Source organism: Fukomys damarensis, unplaced genomic scaffold, assembly GCF_012274545.1.
Source record: "Fukomys damarensis isolate Sample0158 unplaced genomic scaffold, DMR_v1.0_HiC HiC_scaffold_29, whole genome shotgun sequence".
In the NCBI taxonomy this organism is placed as follows: Eukaryota; Metazoa; Chordata; class Mammalia; order Rodentia; family Bathyergidae; genus Fukomys; species Fukomys damarensis.
Genome location: NW_022900941.1, coordinates 18,091,877 through 18,111,856, shown reverse-complemented (window position 1 = coordinate 18,111,856; position 19,980 = coordinate 18,091,877). Strand labels below are relative to the sequence as shown.

Sequence of the window (19,980 nt, the reverse complement as noted above, 5' to 3'; positions counted from 1 at the left end):
TTCTCCTGCCTCAGCCTTCTGAGAAGGTGGGACTACAAGTGAGTAACACTGTGTTCACCTAAAATATACAATGAACCTTTGACTTACGAATTTGATTAGTTCCCAAGGGCTGATTGTAACTCAAGTTGGTTGTAAGTTAATACAGCTATTTGAATGTTACCTGGGTCCATGCTATAGATAAGAAGCAGATGAATCTTCTATTAACCTAATTAATCCAAGTTGTTTGTATGTCAGGCCGGTTGTAACCACTGTACTTCTTTATATATCTGGTCCAAAATGTGAATTAAAAAAAACCAAAAACACACAAAATCTATGTTGCACAGAGTAGTCTTAAACTCCTAGATTCAAGTGATCTTCCTGTCAGCTTCCTGAGTAGCTGGAACTAGGAAAGAGCCTTGGCAATCACTGGGACCATGAAAGACTCTGCAAATGCTCTAGGGTGCAAGTCTGTAACAGTTTCACAGGAGCAAATCTGGCTGCAGGCAAGTTGCAGCTGGCAGGCCCCACTTTCTAGATTTTCCAGCAGGGAGACTCTAGATAACCAATGGGGAAGATATCCAGGAATCATCTGAGCTAAAAGTGTCAACTGTTGTGAAATCTAAGATAAAAATAAATTGTCTAACCAAACAATAGTGTACATTAGTTGCTGATTATACACGTATTTTTATGAAAACAAAGATAAAATAAGCCTGTATTTGTAAACATTTATTCTCTTGAACTGAAAAAGGCTTGCATCAGTACAATTGTACAGCCTTGCAAATTACACAGAAATTGAAAAGAAGGTTCCTTGTTCGTAAGTGCAATGAATCTCTGATGTCCAGTAATCTGCAAACAATGGAAACAAATTTTAAACCACTTAAGAAGTCTCCAGCACTCATGAAATATATTTCCGTAGGTGACAAAAAATCCACAAGGAGGGGAATTCAAATAAGTGGCAATTAGTAATTGGAGGGACACTTAAAAAAAAAAGTGAGATTTTCCTGACTTGGATGATTCCTATTCCCCTCTGAATTTAAGTGGTTTGATTAAGAGCATTAAGAACATAATTTACTTTACACTTAACATCCATACTACCTAAATGAATAAGGAAGGGATCCTATTGGGGATTTCTGTATCTTCTGGAAAATGTTTCTATGTTTAGAGATTCAGGGGAAGGGTCATCTTTTATTTGTGGGCTTTCAGCACCCTCAGCCCTCCAAAAGAATGGTACATGGTTTCTGACTTGGTTATTCCATGCCTGTATTCTTACCCCCCCAAATCCTGAGCTGGGTCACACTGTGCTGGCTGCAAAAAGAAATACAGGTTGCAACTGGTTATAGTAATTTTGAAGAATAATTTGCTGTACAATAGAGCTTTGGATCTGATACAAGAATTCAGAAATATAAAACAAAATAACTATAAAAGTTAGGAGGCATTTGAACAGCATTTCCTTAGAAAAAGCTGCTAACTTTGTATCATTCTGGTGTGGATTTCTATAATCAGTAGGGTAAAATGTGTATCTCTTTTTCCCTCTTTTCTGGATCACTGGCTTTTTTCCAAAAGATATAACCCCATGACCACACATCCCAGGAGTCTCTAAATGTTAACAGAAGCTCCAAATACCAAGCCAATCAGAGTCGGGAGAGGGCAGAGCAATCAGAGGTGAAGGGTCCAAAGGTAGCTGTGTTACTGAGAACTTGCCCTTTCCAAAATGTGAAAGTCATAGTGCTTCTTGCTTGTTCTCAGCTTAAACTTGTTAACTGAGTTAATTTGTTTCTTCAGTGCATTTTGTGCAGCTGAAATGGAGGGGAATGTAGCTAAGACAGTGTACGTAGAGGCCAAGTCATTGGGTTTGGAGCGTTCAGGGTTGACAGTGCTGTCCCCACTGCTACAGCAGACGGCATGACGACGCAGCTGGGGCTGTGACTGGGGGTCCCGGAGCCACCGGATCTTGGCGCCAATTTTGAACAGTTCCCCAAAAAGTTTCTCGGCTTCCATGCGAGTTATTCCATCTGGTAGTTCAGTAATTTCCAAGACCTTCCCAACAACTACAATGGGAAAGGTGTAGAATTAATACATTACTGCTGCCAAAAAAGTTGGTTAAAAAGTATGCAGATTCAAATAGAATATGAGAAACAGAAATTTCTGAAACTATATACATACGTACATACATATATATCTTTTTTTCTTTTTTTTTTTTTTTTGAGACAGGGTCTCACTATGTAGTTGAGACTGACCTGGAACTTACTATGTAGCCCAGGTTGGTCTCGAACTCACAACAATCCTTCTGCCTCAGCCTCCCGAGTGCTGGGATTACAGGCCAGAATTTTCTGAAATTATTAAAAGACCACAAAATTTTAATTGTTAAGGTCCTCTTTTAAATCACTCCTACTTACAAGTTAGGCAAGGGGTATAGACTATTGTCACCTTCACTGATAGATGATGCATAGTTAAAATATGCAGCACTGAATAGTGGCTTCTCTAAACTAGGCGATGTTGGGCAAACTTTTGTTACCATTGTAAAATAAAGACATCAATTGTATTTGGCATCCAAGGCTGCTAAACAGGATGGCAAAGTACACATGTGAAGGAACTTCTCCACAGAGAGGCAATACATTCATTCAGATTGTCTCCCAATGGGATTAAGGACAACCTCTTTCTCAATGAATAGAGGCCGTTTTGACTGATTTCCTCAGTCTCATCTTTTCTCTGAGGTCCTTCCATCTCATCTAAACCCACCTGCACCTTGCTATACATACTCCCACATGTAAAATAGAAAGAGTTAAAAGAACATATTCAAGAACCATAAATGGAAGATGGTAGAATTTCCTGGGACATGTTTTGCAGTAGGAAGAGGAAAGCCCATTTCCATGGTGTGATGTATTTTCAAAGAGAATTACCAGTTTGTAGACTCACATCTAGTTGCCTCTTGGGGACCAACATACCTGCTTCTCCTGCTCCAAGGTCTGTGGATGCAGCTTTCTTAGCTTGTCTCCTTCCTCGGTTTCCATGCCTGCTGCCAGCCTGACCCTGGAAATCCACAAATATTTGAGATATAAGTTAAAATGCTGAAAAATGTGTTTACAAGGGCTAAACACTTAGCACCTAGTGTACTTTGTATTTCAGCAGAAATAAACCAGTCCTAGGCCTCCTGGGATTGTGCTCTGCAGAATGGAGCTTCCATCGCCCACTATGATCAGTCACCTGCTGACTACCCTTCATCAGCAGGGTGCTCTGACCCTCACTCACTCCCCATCTTTTGGTGGCACTAGGAAACTATTTCTTGGCTAAACAGCAGGCTAAACTTGCTTTCCTGATTGGGCAGGTACTAACAGGCATGAAGCAGCTGGCAAGGGAAACACAGCTCATTTTAACCAGAGCCAACCTGGTGCCCTCACACTCTCAGCAGTGAAAATACGGTGTTCTGTGACAAAACTAGGAGGTCAGAGAACTGCCTTTCATACCTGTTGGCTTGAAATGTGTCCATGCATAACAGCAGGAGGGTTGTACTGCAGTGGCTGGCCAAGCAATGGATACCTGGCATCTCCTGAAAGTCAAAAATAATTTTCTCTCCTAGGTTAAAATGTACTTCCCAGACTTTTCTGAATTGCTCAAAACAGATGAACAGAGGAAACAAATGGGGCAGAATTAAATTTGCATAGGTAATTAATATTTTTTAAAAACAAAATTTCTACATATCCTTAGAGAGTTACAGAGAACTTTTTTAAAAAAAATCTTGGCCTTTATTTTTATTTTTTTTTACTTTGGTACTGGTGATTGAACACGGGTCCTTGTGCTTGGGAGGCAGGCAGTAGAACCACTGAGCTAAATTCCCTGGCCCCTATAGTGAACTTCTGAAAAGATTAGGACTAGTAACAGTAGTTATGAAGAATGGTAAGGGATGGGAATTTGGTGGACAGGGGACAAGACTGAGAAAAACTGTGTATACTTTTAAAACTATTAGTTGTTTTTCTTGAACCACGTTAATATACCATCTATTGAAAAAGGAAAATAACTGTAAAAAAGCAGATGAAAATGAAATATACAAAATGGAAGAAGAGAAGACTCCAAGATAACATTGTTATTAAATTCGAACATCCCACATACAATTCACCAAAATAACAAATGCTTATCTACCCACTAGAGATGCTGAAATCCATAATTCTTTTATGATTAAAAACTTACTTTTCAGGGGAAAAAAGCACTCTACATAAACTATACTCCTCAGATCTCTATTAATTTCCCACATATATTTTTATGGCTTTAACCAAAAGATGTATTTATGTTCTAGGTTCTTTTAATTTCTCTTTAAATAAAAAATTACATTTACACGTTGTAGCCCGTTTCCAGGTGACAGACATTCAGGTTATGTCCACTTGGGGCTACAACACAGCAAGGTTGTTATACACGTTGTCGCGCAATCCTGTCTTGACATATTTGCACTATTTTTCTTTCATTGAGGAGTAAACTACTGACTTGTATGGCAAGTGACTGACTAAGAAGCTGCCAAAAATTTTCCAAAAGTGGCTTTAATTTTTCCTATTAACAATGCTGAGTACCTTTCTGAGGGCTTAATGGACACTTGCATATTTTCTCTCTGAAATTTAATGTCTATTTGTTTTTCAAAATCACTCACCATATTGTGACTATTTCCTCTTTTAATAATTCTTTAAAACACGATTTTTAGACAGTTGCATAATATTCTTTGCATGGCCATTACTATATTCTCCACTGACAGTCCTTTAGGTTGCTTTAAGTTTCTCTCTCTCTCTTTTTTTTTGGTACTGGGGATTGAACTCAGGTCCTTGCACTTGCAAGGCAGGTGGCAGCACCATTGAACTAAATCCCCAGGCCTCACTCTTTTTTGGTACAGGGGATTGTGCTGGCGAGGCAGGCATGGTACCCCTGAGATAAATACCCAGCCCTGGGTTGCTTAAAATTTTTTTTTTGCTATAGGCTAAACTCTGTGCAATACCTTAGGATAAATCCTAGGAAATAAAATGAATACTTTCCATATTAGCTTATAATCATTTACATGTATGTCTGTTCCTCTCAAGTAGACAGGAGGATGGTGATGGTAAAGACTTTTCCATATGTTTGTAAACCAGGGGCACAGTATGCCCTCAATAAATGTTTGTTGAATCTTTCAAAAAGAAAAAAAAAAAGGGTTTGTTGAATAAGTTTAGTAATAAACCTTTTTTGGCAGGGAGGACAAGGTCTCACTATGTACTTGAGACTAACCAGGAGCTCACTTTGTAGCCCAGGCTGGTCTCGAGCTCACAGAGATCCTCCTGCCTTAGCCTCCTGAGTGCTGGGATTAGAGGAGTGTGCCACGACGCCCAGCATAATAAACTCTTGATACTTACTCTAATATACAAATTAGAAACACTGAATATAGAATATTGTATATTAGTACCATAGATGAGTGGATTATAAATACCGAACTAAAAGTATTAATTAGTAACAATACATTAGGATAAGGATAATATACTGTAAAATGTAGTTCTGTGGAAAACTGAAAGATACTAGTATCAAGATAAACTGCCCGTGACTGGGAATGGATGTCTTACAATTTCTCTGAAGCTGTGTTGAACTTCATATGTACTTACCCTGCCCAGTGACAAAAGATCTAGAAAATTGGGGCATGATGGAAAGTGGTGGTCCAGAGGGACGTATGGTTTTCAGGGTAGATAGCTGAGCTGGTGCCGGTGACTGAGCTGGTGAAATAATGGGACTGCTGAGTTGAGGACTGTGCTGAAATCACAACACATTGAAAAAAAAGGGTCAGCATATGGGCAGGCCTTTTGCAAATTTTCTTTTGGAAGAAAAATACTTTTTTGCCATGCTGAGGATTGAACTTAGGAAGTGTACATGCTAGGCAAATGCTCTACCACTGAGTTAAATCCTAAGTCCAACAAAACTTTTAATTTTTCCTTATTACAAGTATGTACTTGTTATAAAAGATTCAAATATTACAGAAATATATCATCTCCAACTCCCAAAGATAAACACTAACATTGTTTCTGTGAGTATGCATGCACACATCCATTTTTTACAACAGTAGGAAGAGACTATACAACTTTTTTTGAGATCTGCTTTGGACCTCAACAATAATATTGTTGATACATTTGCAAGAGAAAATATATACATTTGTCTCATTCTTGCCCCTCCACATTAAATATTTAAACACTTCAATTAAAAATGGTTTCATCTTTAGAGAACAAAGACAGTACAAAGAATTACTGGATTTCACAAAAGATGCTAACACTTTATTATCACATTTCTCTGTATTTAGTTAGGTGTCACAACGAGGATGATTCTCAGGAATGTGTCAACAAGGTACTTGAATTGGGTGACCATCACAGAATGTACTATACAGACTAAGACAGCTACAATGTTACTAGACTGTTTTTTTTGGTACTGGGGACTGAACTCAGGACCCTGTGCTTGCCAGGCATGCATGGTGCCACTGAAGATGACAGACATTTTTTGGCTCCATTATCATCTTTTCTATTTGTACTGGAAATTGAATCAATGTGAGGCAAATACTCTATCATGAGTTATATCCCCAAGTCCACAAGTTTTCTTTTTTCTGAAAATAATTTGTAAATGAGCTGCACATGTACCGTTTAAAAAAAACCTTTTGTTTTGTTTTGTTTTGTTTTTGGGTACTGGGGATTGAACTCGGGTCCTTGCTCTTGCAAGGCAGGTGGCGGAACCACTGAGCTAAATCCCTGGCTGCACACATACCATTTAATCCTCAAATTAATAATGTCTATGCCCTAAGGCTATTTTCTTATCTAAGTACAGTACAATCATCAAAATGAGGAAATATAACACAGTACCTAACCTAGAAAATTTATTCACATTTTCCCAAATGTCACATTACTGTTCTCTATAGTAAAACAGAACACATAATTTACCCTTCAACTCTAGAATCCTGACCAGAGTCAAAGACTGCATTTAGTTGTTGGCTCTTTAATTTCTAACATGGTACATAGCCTCAGTCCTTATTCCCTTTGATGACTTTTTCTGGGAAGATTCTTTTCTAAAGATCATTTTGAATATAACTTGTTTCTTGTAGATAAGCTATTTTGTAGAATGTCCCCAGTTTGGGTTTGCTGTGGCCTCATACAATGTTTATGTTATTTATTCTGAGAAGAAAAACCAGAGACGATGTTTTGTCTTTCTCAATATTATCACATCAAAGGTACCTGAATGTCATCTTATCACCGCAGTCCTGGTAGTAGTTAATTCTACCTCTTGATGAAGATGCTGCCTGCCACGTTTCTTTACCTTAAACTATTTTTTCCTTTGTGGTTTGAGTTAACTTGTGCGAAGACCCTTTATAAAAGTGCCCTATTTTACATCAAACTTTCTTTTTTTGTTGTTGTTTTTTGATACAGAGTCTTACTATGTAGTTCAGGCTGGCCTTGAATTCACAGCAATCCTCCTGCCTCAGCCTCCCAAGGGCTGAGATTACAGGCATGTGCCACCATGCTCAGTTGTATCAAACTTTCTTTCACCACTAGTTTTAGCATTTAGTGGTTCCTCTTGCTTGGCAGTTTTCTGGTGGTGATTTTCTAAGTCTGTGATGCCTTTTTTATTTACCACCTTACATTCTTCTGTAAGAAAGTTTCACCATTCTCTTCAATTTATTCATTTATATCAGTATGGACTCATGGATTATTTTATTCTGTGGGTGATCCTTTCTACTATTATTCTTTTATGCTCAAACCATCAAGCCAGATCTTTTATCTTTTGTCATATCCCAGCATTTTTCCAGCTCTCTCCTCTGGCACAGCCAGATGGTGTAGGCTCCTATTGTACTTCCCTTGAACCAAACTTAGCAACAGTTATTTTTCTAAGGGGCTCTGGTTTCTTTTAGTGGATAACAGTATTTTAAAACTACCTTCGGGGTGGACTGGGGATTTAGCTCAGTGGTGTTGCTGCCTGCCTCGAAAATGCAAGGTCTCAAGTTCAATACCCAGTACCAAAACCAAACAAACAAACAAACAAACCAAAACTACCTTCAGGGTAGTTGGTATACCTTATTATCAGTATATACACTTAAGGGTATTTTCCTATATGGCACAGTAACTTATTTAATTAGCCTTTAAAGAATGTCCAAACTGTTTCAATTTTTATTCCCTTTATTTTGTACTGGTGCTGGGCATCAAAACTAGTCTTGTGTGTACTCACCATGGACTCTACCACTGAGTATATTACAACAGGAGAAAAAGAAATACCATTGTATGTGTGTATATGTATGTGAGCACACACAAATTTATTTTTAAGATAGGATCTCACTGTGTAGGTCAGGCTGGTCTTACACCTCCTGGATTTTGAAATACATCATCGAACTGCATTCCAAAAAGACAGTATGAATTGATATCACCACCAAGGGTATTCAAGAGAGTTTATAATTACGTATGTCTGCCAACATAACAAATGATAGCTTCCCGAATTTTCCCAATTGTACAAGTGAAAGTATTTTGTTCTTATCTTTCTAATGGCTATTGGCCAGGTATAGTTTGTGAGCTGACCTATAAATGAACTTTGCTCTTTTTATTCTGCTATAATTTTGTCAAGTACATGCAACAATTTTTCTTTACCTTAAAGAACTTTTATAAAATCTTTTGCTTCTGTAAAATTTCAAGCATATGAAAGTGTAAACAGAAAAGTATAATTAAGAAAAAAAGTATAATGAATTTCCATGTACCAACCATGCATTATCAATTGTGATTACACCCAACTTGGTTTTCCTGAAGTATTTTAAACAAATCTCAGATATGAGGATATTTTGTCTCTAAATGTTTTAGTATATGAATATTTCTATCTAACAGGTAAGAACTTTTTTGAGGGAGTAATGCTAGAGATTGACTCCAGGATATCATGCATGCTAGAGAAGCACTGTGCTACATTATCAGTAACTCTTTCAAATACGTAACTACCATCTCATACTAAAAAATTAACACAAATAAATATCCTTTAGTAACTCAAAAGGTCCTGATTATTCAGTTTCCAAACAAGAGCCATATATTATATCTGATTACTACAAAAATCGACTTTATAAAACTACAACAGACCCAAATCCCATTATTATCAATTAACTAATTATTGTGATACTGGGGATTGAATGTAGGGCCTCTGTACTGAGTGACATCCCCCTCATTGAGTTTATTGGTACATTTTAGGTATACAGTACAGTTACATTCATCATTGTTTTAATTTCTTAAAGAGAGTCTAGTCCCAAATTTGTAATCCTCATGCCTCAGCTTTCCACTACGTCCAGGTCCAGCTCCCATTTTAAAATGCCATTTATTTGACAGGGCTAATTTGTCTGTCTGGTAAATATCCCATTAGTATCATGTCATTTTTTTCCTTTCTTTTCCCTCTGTTTCTTTAAGTTAGCAGCTAGACAGAAGACTGATTAGATTCGGGCTCCAACATCACAGGTGATAGCATGTACTTTCTCCTATACAACATTAAGGGCAATGTTCTGGTGATGTTACAACTGAACAATGAGTACAACTGATTTTGAGGTTCAGTGTTGTTTGCCTAATCCCTCCATTGTAAAGTCTCCCATGAATGTTTTACCTAATGTTTTTGGCCATCTGCTGATGATTTTTCCTTGATTCATTATTTTAGGTTCCAAAATCACTTTCTATCACTGCTTCTACATTTAGTAACTATTCTTCTATGAAGTAATTTTCCTTCCTTCTCTCTCTCTCTCTCTCTTTTTTGTGGGCACTGGAGATTGAACTCAGGACCTTGCACTTTTGAGGCAAGTGATGGAACCACTGAGCTAAGTCCCTGGTCCTAATTTTCTGTTCTTTTCTTTTTTTTTTTTGTTTTTTTGAGACAGGGTCTCACTATGTAGCCCAGGCTGGTCTCGAACTCACAGTGATCCTCCTGCCTCAGCCTCCCAAGTGCTGGGATTATAGGTGTGTGCCAACACACCTGGCCCTAATTTTCTAATTATTAACTGAACTATAGTTCATGTGGAAAAGGTAGGATAAGCACTTGATTCTTTTTCTTTTTGGTAGAAAAAATATATAATTGATTTCAAGTAGAAACGTCCAAACATGTGACTTTTGGTCATATTCTCCACAAATAAATTGTCTGAAGAACACTTATTTGATTCTTTTTCTTTATGAAACTTTTAATTTAGTCTATCTTGTGATTTTTTCCCCCCCTATGCTGGGGATGGAATCCAGGGCCTTGCACATTTAGGTAAGTATTTGACTACTGAGCTACAGTTCCACACCCTTTTGATTTTTTAAGTGAAAAAAGAATTTTTTTTGCAATATAGAAGTTGGAAAATACTACTGAAATAAATATGTGGATCTAGAGACTGTTCAAACTTCTTTATCTACTTGAAAGGATTTAAAATTTAGTGTTAAGAACAGATGGATCTTATATGATGAAAATGTAAATACTAATTTTTTGTACAAAAAATACTAATAAACAGAAGCATCTTACCTGGACAATATTATCTACATTGTTAAATTCGACACACTTCTGCCCTCTCTGGTGATCACAGTAATATTTATTTTGTTTCCACTGAGGGGGTGAGTGGGCACCAGATTGTGGATTGTTTGGTACATTGAGCTGCATCATCACCACTCCTCCACCAGGTGGCGCCAGCGGCATGGCTGAAAACCAGAATAATTAGGATACTGTAATTAACATTTTAGCAACTAGCTGTTATCTCTGAATATTAGGATAACAGCAATAATATAGTCTTTTTCTGGGCCAGGGATTTAGCTCAGCGGTTCAGTGGCCTGCCTTGCAAGTGCAAGGACCTGAGTTCAATCCCCGGTACCAAAAAAAAAAGACTTTCTGAATAAAATTTTAGTTACATATATAAGCCATATTTAAGCTTTAGTATATTATGTTACAAGCACTGTATTTAAAGTAAACTGTTTAGGCTCAAACATCTCTCAAAATAATAGTCCTTTAGTTACTCAATGGAGTCCATATACACTTCTGGCAGGATTTAGTAGAGAACAGCACAATATATATGATGTACAAAGATCTTTAATTTTTGAAAATGAATCGTAAATAGATATCATCATTATTATCATCTTGAGGCAAGGTCATGCTTTGTAGTTCAGGCTAGGCTTGAGCTCACTATGTAGCCCAGGCTGGCTGGACTTGAACTCAAGGTGATCTTCCTGCCTCAGCCTCCCAAGTGCTGAGATTACAGGTGTGTGCCACCACACCCAATTAATGGGTATTACTCTAAATATTTAAAATTGTGAAAAATTACTATCCTACAGAAATATTTAAATACAGTAAAAACTCATCTTTACAGAAAGTGAGTTAAAGGTTTGAGATATGGGGGAAGGAGAGTGTAATTTTAGTCCCTGAAATGTCCCCTAACTCTGGGAAAATTATTTTACCTCTTATTTTTTATCTTCTCATTGGAAAAAGTAGGCTAGAAAAAGTCCTCTCTGGTCAACTTTATAAAATTGTAAGGACCACATGTGTAAAAACACTGTTAACTGTATAACAGAAATAAGCAAATGAGCAGCCAGGTATGGTGACGCATTTCTGTACTCCCAGCACTCAGGAGGCTGAGGCAGGAGGATCGCTGTGAGTTCGAGTTTGAGACTAGTCTGGGCTATATAGTGAGTTCCAAGGTCAGTCTCAACTACATGGTGAGACCTTGTCTCAACCCCCCCCAAACAAAAACAACAACAAAAAAAGCAATAAGCAAATGACCATATCTTTTCCGATTTGTCTTGTGGACTAGTACTGCATCAGTGTACATCACTTTACACTAACCACTGCTAAATGAGGTAAGGTCTTGTGCCCTGCCTCCAGGCCTTCAGCTGGTACTGTGTTGTTAACCAAGGTGGTTTCTGGTTTCCTAGATATCGAAAACAAGTTGACGAGCATGTCCAACTGTAGAAGAGCTGGCAGCTTACAGATATCTCAAAATCTCCTCAGCCAAAGTGGCTCATTTAGCCACTACTGTCATTTACTGATAATCACTTATATATTTCTCAGGAGCTTACACATATCACAAATCATTAGAATAAATTTCTCCATAATACTAGAGGTTTGTACAAGATCGATGGAAGTACAGGGAAAGACTGAATTTTCCTGAAGAGTACAAGCAGCCTGTGTAGAACAGGTGGCTTTCTGAAACAAGGGTGAGAACGACGCTAGCAAACACGGATGGTAGATCAGTGTTTCAGACAAATGAAGAACAGGTACAAAAGTATTTGTGGTATGAAAACTAATTATTTTTGGTATTCAAATGTAAAAATACAAAATAATTTTTGGGATGAAAGAGTATATTGTATTACAGAAACTAAGTTTTGTGTGACTTGAGCATATATGTATAATTAGGAGGCTTGTTTGCCAGGGAATTTGTGGGGGGAATCAATCAGAGGAATAATGTGAGATTTCTGTTTCAGGACAGTAATTTTTGAAATTGTGTGCGTGCGTGTATATATGTGTATGCGTTTTGGGGAGGAGGAAAAGGTGGGGGGGAGGAAAACATGAAGTAAGCAGATTTGAGAGATTACTGCAGGGCTGGGTATTTAGCTCAGTGGCACCACACTTGCCTTGCAAGCACAAGGTCATGTGTTCAATCCCCAGTACAGAGAGAGAGAGAGAGACAGAGAGAGAGAGAGAGAGAGAGAGAGAGAGAGATTATTGCAAATAAAATATGAACAAACCCATCAAAGTTAGGAGCAGTGGGGGAAGGAAAGAAAATAATTAGGTCCGAGGACTTGGTAACTTTATCAAAGTGAATGGCAAGGACAGAAGAGGTTTAATTATCATTTTGAAATTCCTGTTTTGGTCCATGGGTGGAGAGTAAGGTAAGAAATGAAAATAGAGGTGAAAAGTAACTAGTCTGATGTATCTTTGACATATTTGGGTAGGGATATTCAGTACGGATATGGCTGTATGGACTTTTCTCAGCAGAAGTTAAGATTTGGAGCTGCTGGCAAAAAGCAGTAGTCGAAACTACAGGGGCAAGTTGGACTGTCCAGAAAGAACTTGGAGACTAATGAGAGGAAGGCCTGGAGAAGGACCCCAGAGAATATCAGGTGTGAGGAAGGAGAACTAGGAATGCAGAGCAGTACCAGGAGAAAGGAAGGAGTAGACTGTGTATAAGCCTGATTCACCCTAAACATCGTGAGTGTATTTCTCAAATTACAAGTTGAGAATTTTCTTACAGAAATACCAAAGGAAAAAAACAACAACAACAGAGCCACGCGTGGTGGCATACGCCTGTAATCCCCAGCACTTGGGAGGCTGAGGCAGGAGGATCACTGTGAGTTCGAGTTTGAGACCAGCCTGGGCTACCTAGTGAGTTCCAAGGTCAGTCTCAACTACATAGTGAGACCCTGTCTCAAAAAACCAAAAAAACAACCAAACCCCCTCAAAAGAAATACCAAAGAAAATTAACTGAACTCTTTCTCAGATGGGCAAACCCTGAGCTATTTTTCAGCAATATATTCGTACCAGAACACTGGTGGCCTTGAAGATGCTGAAAACCACATGGTGAAGTAGTTCGAGGAAACTGTAGTTGTTCTGATCCTGGATGTTGCAGGTAACCTATTGAAGAGCTGTAGGGAAAAAGCAAGATACAAACATAACATAATGAGATGAAGTAGATGAAAGAATCTTTGAACTAACAGTCCTACAAATTTATCTAAACATACAGATTTTCAAACAGATTAGTGGTAAAAGTCAAAACAATCTACTCTGTGACTAGTTACTTTATTGAACAAAATTTATTTTATGATTATAGCACTGAAACACCAAGAGAAAATTAAACTACTCATAAATGATTATAAATGTGTTTTGGATTATTCAAATGATCATTAAAAAAAAAGCCGTTAATTTTACAAAATACGAAGTAATATATTTTGGGGCCATCCTCTATCTCAATGGTTATAGCCCTCGTACTGCATGAGAGGGCCCTGAGTTCCATCCCCACCAAAAGACTACATAATAGAGAACTATATCATTTGACACTGATCAGACTCAATAAATATGTCTTGGAAAATGTACTAAGAATGAAGGTACCAACAGTACATATTCAAACATATTTTAATATAAAATCTGTAAAAAGGGGAAGTTAGTGCATTAAGTTACTCCTGTATATTTTAAGTCTTTGAGACTTAACCTCAATACAGGATTTGTTATAATTTTTCTAAAACTTTCTCATTAGCAAATTCTTTTAGGACAACAGTTCAAAGTTATAAAATAGTATTAAAGAAGATGCAAATGATCAGGAAACTTAATCTATATCTTAAGGCCCATTAGTCTTTCTTGAGAGCTTTTAGAAAAGCAGTATTTCTTAATCTGAACAATATTTTGGCACTTGCATCTTATATAGTTGTATTAAAAATAGTAATACTTTAATCCTACTACTGAATGAATTAGAGAATACAGGAAGACACGTGAAATGATATCAGATGATACACTAAGTCACGTCCAGGCCATGAGAAACTCTTTAAGGCAATGTTTGGAGACATAAGCAGTATTTGTGGAGTACATGTGCTATAGTTAAGGAATTAGTTGAAAAATTTTTGAAGACATCAAATGATATTACGAGGGTTAAAAAAAACACACAGGGTTTTAAGGATACCTATTCAGAAATACTTATAAATGAAAACTGGATGTGGTGAGCATGCCTATAATCCCAGCACCTGGGAGGCTGAGGCAGGAGAATCACTGTAAATTTGAGGACAGCCTGGGGTATACAGTGAGTTCAGGGTCAGCCTGAACTACATGGTAAGACCCTGTCTCAAAAAATAGAACCCCTCCAACCAAACAACCAATAAATAAACAACCTGAAATACTTGTAAATGAAATGACACCTGGAATTTATTTCCAAATAAGGTGGGAGGGGTCAGTGGCAGAGATTTAGATGAAAATAAGTTAGTCATTAGCTGATAAACGCTGAAGTTAGTGTGAACACAGGAGGGTTCAGTACAATTCTGTTTCCATTTATGGATGTGTAAATGTCTCCAGGAGCTGGAGGTGTGGCTCCGTGGTACAGCACGTTTATCCTTTTCAAGACCTTGGGTCCAGTACCCTTAGCAGCACACAGACATAGTCCATAATAAAAGGCTACAAAACATTCTGTAATTTAGACGGAGAAATGTCCTAATTAAGTAAAAATCAGTAGTCTGTTTTTTAGTGACAGTAGTTCTGTGTACAATAAAAGAGGAAAAGAACTATAAAGAGAGGATTTCATAAAAAGTGATTTGGGGACCATATGTGAAAGTAGTACTTTCTGAATCTAGAGTTAATCACTGTCAAACTGTATAGAATTACTAGGTACCTGTGGAAATAATATAGCTTAACAGACAATCTGTAAATGTGTCAATAATGAGAAAAAGCACGTTTCTCACAGGGTGGAAAGTTTTTAGATGTTGTTCTAACTCATGTGAATAGCTCCCTTCAGTCATGTGGCCCTTCTCCCTGATCGTGTTCATTATGCATATATTACTCAAGTTCTGAGTCACACAGGTGATAGGAACCCAGTAAAAGTAAGATAATTTTCACGTCATTGAACCAAGCAATGTATCCCACATTACTAAATTATGAAGTACTAATATAGTTTACCGGTAAATGAATAAAAATTAGTTTTCAGAACTAGGAAACTGAGTTGCAGGCCTGTGCTGAATCTTGTGCAAAAGACATACAGACAATTAAAAAGACACAGATGTGGTGAAGTGCTATGCTCTTTTATCACTTAAAACATTTTAGAAAAGAGAAAAGCAGAAAGTCAGTATTTAAATGTCATTCTCTAGTTTTATTTTTTGACATGCTGGGGACTGAATGCAGTCCTTTGAAGATGCTACATGAGTGCTTTACTACTGAGCAATACTCACAGCTCTGACTTTAATTCTTTCCTTAAAAGAATCTAATCTAACACATCTACTTGTATAATATAGCCGAAAAAAAAATCAGTTTTGTAGTTTCAAAAATTTCTCTTTTGGAAGATAGGAGAAAAAGAAACAGATATTTATTTGTTTAGGTACTGGGGATCGAAACTCGGGTCCTTGTGCTTGCGAGGCAGGCGGTGGAACCACTAAGGTAAATCCCTGGCACAAGAAACAGACTTTTAAAAGTAAAATACTAGGCCTTGTCCTGGAGAAGTCCTTATTTTGCCCTTAAGCAAATAAAATAAAATCTCATGAACCTGTTTAGTCTTAAACTTAAGACCTGATTTAAAACTATAAATGTATGAATTAAGAATAAGATCAGTAACACCAACTTTCAGAAAAAATAATACCAACTTTCAGAGGTATTAAGTATACTGTAACAAAAATTACTCGTTACTTTACCAAAATTTTGCCACTCTTGGGCTGGGGATGTAGCTGACCAACACAGCGCCTGCCAGGCAAGCATGAGGTCCTGAGTTTGATCTCTGGTACCAAAAACAAAACAAAACAAAACAAAACCCAACAAACTTTGCCACTCTTTAGGAGCAAGACTTTCTTGGAGTATAGTATAGATGTTTCAACTGAAACTGAAGTGAAGAACCCTAACAGGATCAATGCAGACTGATGAATGATTATAAGATATCCAAAAGTTTCTTCTGGCTTTTCTATAATATTCAACTTATTTATATAACATTCTATGATAAATCATAGGTAGAAATTTTCCTTTTCTCTAGTTACTTTTCTTCATTTTTACCATATTTTAAGATCAAAGCCATGATAAAAAAAAAGATTAAGTGTTTTCAAAATCAGAAACCTGGGCTGGGTTACGATAGCTCAGTGAAAGAGCACTTGCCTAGCAGCCCTGGGTTTGCTTCCCAACACAGCAAAATACAGCCTCCAGAAATGCACTGCAGTCCACCAAAGCATGAAGAATATTTTTTTATGTCTTATGATCCTTAAATGAATGCTTAAAATTGGCCTTGTAAGCCATGCTATTAATGCCATTTTCCTTAGATTAGATAATTTATTTGTGGTGGAAATTAATGCTTGATATTAAAATATACTCACTAGACAGTCTTGCACACTCAAATGACTTTATGCTGCTATCTTTTTTATTTTGCTGCTATCTATTTTAATGGCTTCTGACATTTAATATTTGAACTAGTGCAAAGCACCATCAATTTGGGTGTCAGAAGGGAACTTAGGTTTGAGTTCAAATACAACTTTTTATTTAGTGACTTTGAACCTATTATTTGAACTTTGGCTCTTTTGTCAATAAATATGTAGTTAATACACATATATTCATTTCCTCAAACTTTTTAATGAAATCAAAAGGGAAGAAGTACTGCTAAATTCATTCCTGGAAGCTAGCATTACCTCGATTCCAAAACCAGGCAAGGAGTCAACTAAAAAAGAAAACTACAAGCCAATCTCTTTAATTAACATAGGTATAGGTAAACAGAATGCAACAACTCATCACAAAGGTCATAAAAGGCAAACTTCAATCCCAAGAATTCGAAAATGGCCTAACATACAGAAATCAATAAATATAATATAACATGTAAGTAGAGGCCAGGACAAAAATCACATGATCATCTCAATAGATGCCTTTGACAAAAATCCAACATCCATTCATGATAAAAAACTTGAAGACTGGGTTGGGGATGTAGCTCAGTGATGCCTTGCCTGCCTGGAAAGTGCAAGGTCCTGAGTTTGATTCTTGGTACCAGAAACCAAAACAAAAGCTGAAGACAATAATTACAGGAAGACCTCATCTCAGTCTCATAAAAGACATTTATGATGAACCCACAACATCATCTTAAGTGGGGAAATTCTGAAAGTTTTCTCTCTAAGATCAGGAACAAGGCAAAGATGTCTGCTATTACCAGCTGTGCTCAATATAGTTCTTGAAACATTAGCCAGAGCAATCAGACAAGAGAAAGAAATTAAAGCAAGAGAATAGGTAAAAAGAGAAAAGGAGGAGACATCACAACCCTGGATTTCTAGTTCTATCATAAAGCTACTGTGATAAAAGAAACAGACATATGGATCACTGGGACAGAAGAGAAGATACAGAAGCAATCTGCTGCAAATTCAGCCACCTGCTATTACATAAAAGAACTAGAGACTTATGCTGGAGGAAAGATAGCCAGCCTATCTAGAAAATGGTGCTAGGAAAACTGGCTATAAATATGCAGAAATATGTACTAAAAATGTTTTTCCATGGCAGGGGAGCAGAGGTTGTTGTGAAGTTGACTGGGTACAGATTCAAGACTTGGGAAAGTGCAGGAGAGGATCAGGGTTAATCGATCAAACACTAACTCCAGAAACTACTTCAGAGGAGCAGGAATTTGATGGGATTAGGTCACAGAGCAAATTAATGACTTAAGCAGTACTGGGGACTGACTTCAGGGCAGGGAATCCAGTCAATTCATTAAATATATATAAACAATAGCATCACAAGGGAGCGGGGAGACAGTCCAGCACTGAGTGTTGTTACAATTTATTATGTAATATGTCCAATTAAAAGGCATTCAAGGAAACAGGAAAGTACAGCACATACACTGGAAAAAAAAAAATCAAGGAATAAAAGTTGCCCATGAGACAAGTTTTATCTTGTTTAAACTAATACAGAATATCAATAGACAGAAATTATAAGAAAGAGCCAGTTGGAAATTATGGAGTTTAATAATACAATAATTAAAATTTAAAAATCACTAGAGGTGCTCAAAATTTGAAAAGAAATGAATGTGAAGATTTATGTAAGCTAAAGAAGAGAGAAAGAAAAAGCGCCTTAGAGAATCAATATTTGAAGAAATAATGCCTCTAAATGCCAAATTTATTAAAAAAAAAACAAACCCAAAACCCCAAAACCTGCTCATCTAGGAATCTCAACAAACTTCAAGCAGGATAAACACAAATATATCTGCATGAAACATCACAGTAAAACACTTTATAGGGCTGGCGATATAGCCCAGTGGTAGAGTGCTTATCTAGTGTGCTCCAGGACCTACATTCAATCTCTAAGGCGTGCGTGCATGCACACACACACAGATGCACACACACACAAAGAACAGTGAAAATCATGAAAGCAGCAAGAGAAAAATGAGTAATTACTTATAAGGAAATTCCAGCAAGATAAACTGACTTCCCAGAAAATGAAATATTTCCCTAAAACAAAAACATTATTTGTTGGCAGACATACCTTGCAAAAAGTACACAAAAATAAATTATAATTTTGCATGCTCACAATAAACAATTTGAAAATAAAATCAAAATTCCATATACATTAGTATTAGAAATAATACTCATGAGTTGAGCGTGGTGGTTTACACCTGTAATCTCGCCACTCAGGAGGCTGAGGCAGGAGGATCCCCACAAATTCAAGGCTGGCACCAGCTACATAGTGAGTTTGAGGCCAGTCTGAACTACATGGAGAAGTCCTGTCTCAAAAAAACAAAAAACAAAACAAAAATCAAAAAACAAAAACAAAAACCTGTCTGCTGCCAAAATAAAAACAAAGAAATAATGCTTAGGAATAAATTTAACAAAAGAAGTGCCCAATTATATATTCTGAAAACCACAGAACATTGGTGTAAGTAATTAAAGAAGATCTAAATAATTGGTAAATTATTTAGTTAAGATCACAATATCCCAAATTAATGGAGATGCAATGTAATCTCCATTAAAATTTCAGTTAACTTCTTTGTAGAAAGTGACTAGCTTGGGCTGGGGATTTAGCTCAGTGGCACATGCCTGCCTGGCCAGTGCAAAGTCCTGAGTTTGACTCCTGGTTCCAGAGGAAAAAAACCCCTGAAAACAAAGCTGGAGGCCTCAAAACCTCCAGATACTATAATTTCATCAAGACAATGTGATATGGGATTAGAATAGGCAGATTAACAGAATAGAATAGGGAATCCAAAAATAAACTCATCCAAGTATAATCATCTGATTTTTGACTAGGACATGAACATGAATACCATGATTGCTTTTTTCAACAAATCATTGTGGGGTAACTGTCTACCCATGTGCCAAAAAAAAAAAAAAAAAAAAAAAAAAAAAAAATCCACAAATC

At 37.0% G+C, this 19,980-nt stretch overlaps 1 protein-coding gene across 15 annotated transcripts in view; it reads right to left on the bottom strand.

Moving 5' to 3' along the window:
* Nucleotides 1-677: 677 nt before the first annotated feature.
* The window catches only part of R3hdm1 (R3H domain containing 1), a 169,718-nt gene continuing 150,415 nt past the window's right edge, over nt 678-19,980 (bottom strand). For 11 of the 15 annotated variants that reach the window (XM_033757261.1, XM_033757264.1, XM_033757260.1 and 8 more), the window contains 7 exons: nt 13,468-13,571; nt 10,465-10,637; nt 5,589-5,733; nt 3,444-3,526; nt 2,925-3,009; nt 1,681-2,027; nt 678-825 (listed from right to left, as the gene is read on the bottom strand). In XM_033757261.1, coding sequence (XP_033613152.1) covers nt 706-825; nt 1,681-2,027; nt 2,925-3,009; nt 3,444-3,526; nt 5,589-5,733; nt 10,465-10,637; nt 13,468-13,571 — 1,057 coding nt within the window. In that variant the 3' untranslated portion in view covers nt 678-705. Of the gene's footprint in view, nt 826-967; nt 2,028-2,924; nt 3,010-3,443; nt 3,527-5,588; nt 5,734-10,464; nt 10,638-13,467; nt 13,572-19,980 lie in introns of those variants that run through there. The other 4 variants (XM_033757266.1, XM_019204835.2, XM_033757268.1 and 1 more) reach the window with 1 other exon arrangement.